Source organism: Pterocles gutturalis, unplaced genomic scaffold (assembly GCF_000699245.1).
Source record: "Pterocles gutturalis isolate BGI_N339 unplaced genomic scaffold, ASM69924v1 scaffold49859, whole genome shotgun sequence".
Lineage (NCBI taxonomy): Eukaryota > Metazoa > Chordata > Aves > Pterocliformes > Pteroclidae > Pterocles > Pterocles gutturalis.
Window position 1 is genome coordinate 47,616 of NW_010137624.1, and position 5,647 is coordinate 53,262.

Consider the following 5,647-nt stretch of genomic DNA (forward strand, 5'->3'; position numbering starts at 1 on the left):
TCCCTGGACTAGGATTATCTTTACGTAGTGGTTAATGCTGCTTTCACTGTATTGCTTTTGGTTTTCCTAATGATGGGAACAGTTTATCAGGCTTAAGTACAAGTCCACAATTTATTTACTGGAGTGACTTCAGCATAGCTTAGGGACAGCTGAACTGGGGTTGAATTAGCTAGGGGAGTGTCATACTACAGCTTAGCAGCACGGACACCCCAGGAAAATGGCACAAGGCTTGGCTGAGGCAATCCAAGCCTTCTAAATACTAGTAAAAGCCTCAGCCAGCAAACAGGAGAGCCCTGCTGTGTACCCAGGAGAGCTGCAGGTAGCCCACCCCAGGGGCTCCAAATGGGATAGGACTTCTGTACCCAAGCCAAGAGACCCAGAAAAAGCTTTCTCAGTCCCATACCCCCCCAACTGCCAGCCAGATGTGCCTATAAACCATCAAGTTCTCCTGGCCAAAAGCTTTCCTCTTCGTTCTGCTCACTGAATCCCCCCAGTGCCTCGCACAATAAACAGGACGCGGTTTCTAGCAACTTTATCCAAGCCTTCCTCCACTGCTGACCTAGCAATAGTGCGTATTTCTCCCAGCCCCATTGAATACTTTCCAATTTCCATTTAGGGCCATTTGGCTCATTCAGCATAGACAGCATTTGTGATATTTGGCAAATTACTCTTTTTTTCCTCATGCTTCCTATCTAAACCAATATCTTTCTTCAGGGAAAGACTAATGGTTCAGTGTTGCAGGAAAGAAAAAAAAAAAAAAACAAAACCCTATCATTGCCAGCTCCAAGTAGTAATCCATTTGTACCCTGAAACATGAGAGCTAGTATTTAATGTGAGTTTAACTTGAAAATATTATCCCACTTACTATCAACGTGCCTGTTTTGTATGGCACAAAGTGTGCAGGCAGCACGTCATTCTGAATACGGCTAGAATGATACTGGCCTCAGCACCCCATGGCAATCCTTCCCTGGCATTAATCACAGCCCTTGAGAAAGTATTTCCTTTTATCTGATTTAAATTTGTTTCCCTTAAATGTCATGGAACCTTGCCCCAGCACCTGTAATACAGCACAGGGGAAGAGGATTGTCCAAATGGCCTTGTGCATTAATTAACTGCAGCATCTTCATCTCCCCTTGCACAGAAGCCCCTCTTCCTCTCTAATCATCGCCAGACCTTCTCTGTGGTTCACTCTGTCCTTTTTGAAGTGGGGCAGCTGAAACATTCAAAGTGAAGATTAGTACTGTGATGAATCTTTGATTTCTGTTCACTAGGAACCTGAATCTCCCTGTTTGACATTTCTATTCTGCCAGTGTTCCAAAATGAATATAAATAATGCAAAATTTGCAATAATGTGATTTCTTCATTCAATTTACTCAAATTTCCGCCCCAATTAGACATCCACATTTTGGAAATTAGAAATTATTGCACGAGTGTGATTGATACAAATCCTTGCACAGAAATAACAGCAGTCAGAGAGGAGGAGAGGGCAGTTTGGCTGGCACACCGGTTCTGCCTGGCTGTGGCTGGTACCAAATACTCCCAATACATAAGAGAATCCATACCAGAGAGCTGCCGACATCATTCCAACAAGCACAGATTTTTAACGCTGATCAGTAACTTACATCCCCAGTTCAGATTGATAGCATCAATCCCTCCCCATGCCAACAGTCACAACCACCTTTGTCTTTGGTGTCCTGCTCACATGAAGGGCCATCAGCAGCCCTCTCCCTGCCCCGTGCTGTTCTCCCCGACACAGGAATAGCATAGCCTCAGACCATCTTTAGAACAGAAAAATTCATCTGCCCACCGCACAGAGAGCCCTGAGGTTCCCCCAAACACCACTGAGCTGTGGTTGCCCGAGAGGCTGCATGATGATTTGATCAGTGGAGTTGGGGCTCTGAGAGGAGGGGTGCTGGGCTAATTGGGGCAGTTAGAGCAGAGATGGCAGCGTCAGGGCTGCCCAGCAGCCAGCAGGATGTTGGCAGCCGTCAGACTCCATCTACCCACTGACAGTATTTAATCTGCGAGAAAAGAGATCCAAAGAGGGTGCCTGTCATCAGCACTGCCTGGGACCCAGAGGAAGCCTTTAAGCAGCTTAAGACACCAAGAAGGACCATCTGGGGCCAGGAGAGGAACATCAAGGGTTTTTCTTCCCTCTACACTTGCACTGCCTCTTGTCCAGCTCCTTCTCTCCCCGCTGCCTGTCCATAACACATCCTGGGAAACAGGACAAGGCACGTTCCCAGGGCAGCCTCACCAGGCTCACAGAGGCATTTGGGATGAATCCTATGGAAAGGGCAGACTTTATGGGAGGGCGCGTTGGTAGGAGGGTTGAGCACTACCCAAGGGAAGGCAGAGGTGACACCGTTGTGGCGTTAAATAGCAGTCTGTGGTCAGAGGAAGGACATTAATTCCTGGGACAGCACATGGGTGTACATATCCAAGAGGGAAGGTGTTTTATCAGTCATGTCGACACCTGCTGGCATTGTAATCCCTGGTGTAGGCAGGGCTGCCTACAGGTTCCTGCACATACATATGGGGCAAGACTAATTCCTGCACAATCCTGGCTTTAAAGCACTGCCCTCTCCTTCGTTTCACATCATTTTCACATGGCCCAGAGCTGCCTCGTTGACATTACAGCCCAGGAGCTTGGCAAGTTCGCAGAACGACTCTACCAAAACCATTTACAAGTCACAGGTCTGTGAACAGGCAGCTGAAAGCAATAAACAGGTTTTTAATGTTCGGGGTTTGTTTTGCTTCTTAAGCTCCCACATCGAAATAAAACCTCTCTGGAGTGATTTGCAGAGCCAGGAGAAGTACAGGCTTTGTCCAGCGCCAAGCTGCGGAGCAGAGGGAGCCCTGACAAGAGCTATATACCTCAGAAACATGGCTGATCATGGATGTTCTAACATTCCCATAACTATAGCACCACAAATGGCCCGGCTAAGTATTCCTGTTAACGAGACACACTTCAGGCAAGCAATTGCCATACTTCTTGTTATAATAATGTACTCAAGAGATGTGAGGATTTCATTTCTGCCTCTCCACAAGCCAGCCAGGATCTTAATTTTTTTTTTTTTTAAGGAATGATCCATTGTACTAGTAAAAAGTTTAAGTGTTGGGTTTTTTTTCAGTTTAAATTTTATTAAAACATACACATGCTTCTTGATTCTCCAGGCTTGGTATGCCAAGACACCTCTGGGCAGAGCGCGAAGCAGAGCCCTGGCAGGGAGTACGAAGGCAGGAAAAGGAAAAAACAAAAGAAAATAAAGGAAAAACTAACTTCCTCAAGAATTTTGCATCTGGAAACATCAGTCACAGCTCTACTTCGCTGAAAAGGAGGAGACATTAGGAAGGCACACACATCAGAATAATACACCCCTTTCTGAATGAATTTTTAAAAGTTTAAAAAAAGTCAGATGCGACATCAGTGTGACATGTAGTTCTCGGAGGAGGAAGAGTTAATGACCACTGACTTGCTCAAGTGTTATTTATTCTGCAAGGTTTTAGGGGGCAGAGAGGTTCATTACTCAGAACTGTAACATGCCATCAACTTTTAGGCTATACTCATTTATTTTCAGCAAGTAACTCTCCTTAAAAATTGATGTCACATTAATGTCTTTCATTACTTTAATATCCTATATGCTTTTAAAACTAACTGCTTTCTATATCTGTAAGTCTAATGTGTTACAGTTCTCAATAAAACTATTACAGCCATAAAGACTGCTTTTTAATTGGGATGGATTAGAAGACACTTAATGTGATCTACCCCAAGCTGACTATTTACAGAGCTGCATGAGGACCAGCACTGCGTCACCTTCTCAAACACAACGCACCAGGTAGGCTATGATAGCGTTTGGTAGCATTTCAGGTGATAGGCAGTCTCGTTTGCTCACGAATCAGCAGTTTGGGGCACAAGGTATTTATAAACAGTGGTTAGAATACCCCAAAGCTCTGGGACACCCTGTGTGACACTGACAGAGCCAGCACCACCTTTATGTCCAGGACAGGACCTCATTGACGGCGGCAAGAGCCACAAATCCCCACTGTCACCCCTGTCCACAGCACACCTATAGTGACTTGAGGACACGTAACTTGCAATACCCATTAAAGTAGAAACACAAGGCACACGTCCCTGGGGAGCTGCAGGACCTCTCTGTCCAGGCAGGCTGGGGGGTACCAGGAGGGCTGCAGTGCTGTGTGGGGCTGCTTGGGGTCCCTCCAGCACAGACCTGCCTTTGGGGACAGGCAGAGGCTGGGGCCAGCCCATCACACCTGCATCGCACATCCTCTGCCGGGTACAATCCGGAGCACAGCACTGGTCACTGCTTGCTAAGATCTTATCGACACATCTTTTACATAAAATGGAATGATCCTATTTTAAACACTTCTGCATCCCATCCCAAGCCCTTACTCGCCCAGGCTTCTCCTACTAGAACAGAGTTAGTTCATCAAAAATACCATGGCAGGTGACTCGTAGAACAAATGCTCTTACCCAGACAGTCAGTACACAGCATGTTTGAGGACAGATACTCTGCAGAAAGACCAAAGCTCCCCCAAAAACCTGCTTTGAGAAGCTGCTCTAACAAAGCTTGCTGGGAAGGGGATGGTATTGACCCTCTCCTGGAAAAAGATGCCCCTGGAAACAGCAAAGCCTGGAAAAAAAAAAAAAAAACAAACAAAAAAAAAAAACCAGAAAGATGCCTACAGGCAACCACCCGCACAGAATATGATTCAAATAATCCTGTCATTGGGCACAGCAGCAGGAACAGGATGGCTCTGGTTAATAAAGTGAATTTTCCTCCCAAGGGAAGCAAAGGCAGCCATGCCATCACAGCACATAGGACAGAGCCGCCCCGACTCAGGCTTTTTGGGGTCCTCTTTGGACCAGGGCTCCCTTGGACTTCAGCCTTCCAACCTCGAGGATGCATCGCCAGCCCTGCCAAGGGGATCCAAACGACAGGAGACGAAACACTCGCTGGATCGCTTCTGTGCAACACCTCCAGACAGTTCTGGCATCCACAAGTTCTTCCCCCCGACATCCATCCCAGCAGTGATCTGGCTGCTGGAGCCTCGGCGTGACCCGCACCAGGGAGCCCAGAGCAGGAGCTGCCAGCCCCCGGGTTTAATCGCTTGCAACAGAGCAGCTACAAACTTTGGCTCCCCTTTCTTTATTCTTTCTTTGCACGCAGTGCTGGTTTCACAGACTCGGCAGCACCTCCCCATTAAACAAGGTACTCCTCAGCTTCATCCTGAGTGAGGAGAGCCAGACTCCCCAAGGTTTGTGTTAACAACCTCATCTCTGCTCTCATCTGCAAGAAAACTAATTTGGATAATTCTGTCCTCAATCTTGCCGACAGTGGAATACACCTCTCCACAACAGGTTTGACAGCAGAACATGATGTGATGAAAAGACCATATTTAGGGTGGATGTAAGCAAGCCCATTAACTAATATTTCAGCAGGTTCAATGCAATCTCAATAGCGGAGTAATGCGCTGACTGGCAACATCCATCTCTGACCCCGCACAGAAAGGATGCTCGAACCCCTCCCCTTCCCCATGGGCTTGGCAGAGCAGAAGCCTGGGGTTTTATCCAGTTTATGGGGGGGCACCGGGGCAATTTAACCTCGAGGTGTAGCTTGCAATG

The 5,647-nt window shown here is 47.0% G+C and overlaps 1 protein-coding gene across 1 annotated transcript in view; it reads left to right on the plus strand.

Annotated features, from left to right (window-relative positions):
* Positions 1-3,270, plus strand: part of IQCA1 (IQ motif containing with AAA domain 1) — a 40,295-nt gene extending 37,025 nt beyond the window's left edge. Inside the window, exon 12 of the mRNA XM_010082654.1 lies at positions 3,178-3,270. Coding sequence (XP_010080956.1) covers positions 3,178-3,270 — 93 coding nt within the window. The remainder of the gene's footprint in view (positions 1-3,177) is intronic.
* The last annotated feature ends 2,377 nt before the right edge of the window (positions 3,271-5,647 follow it).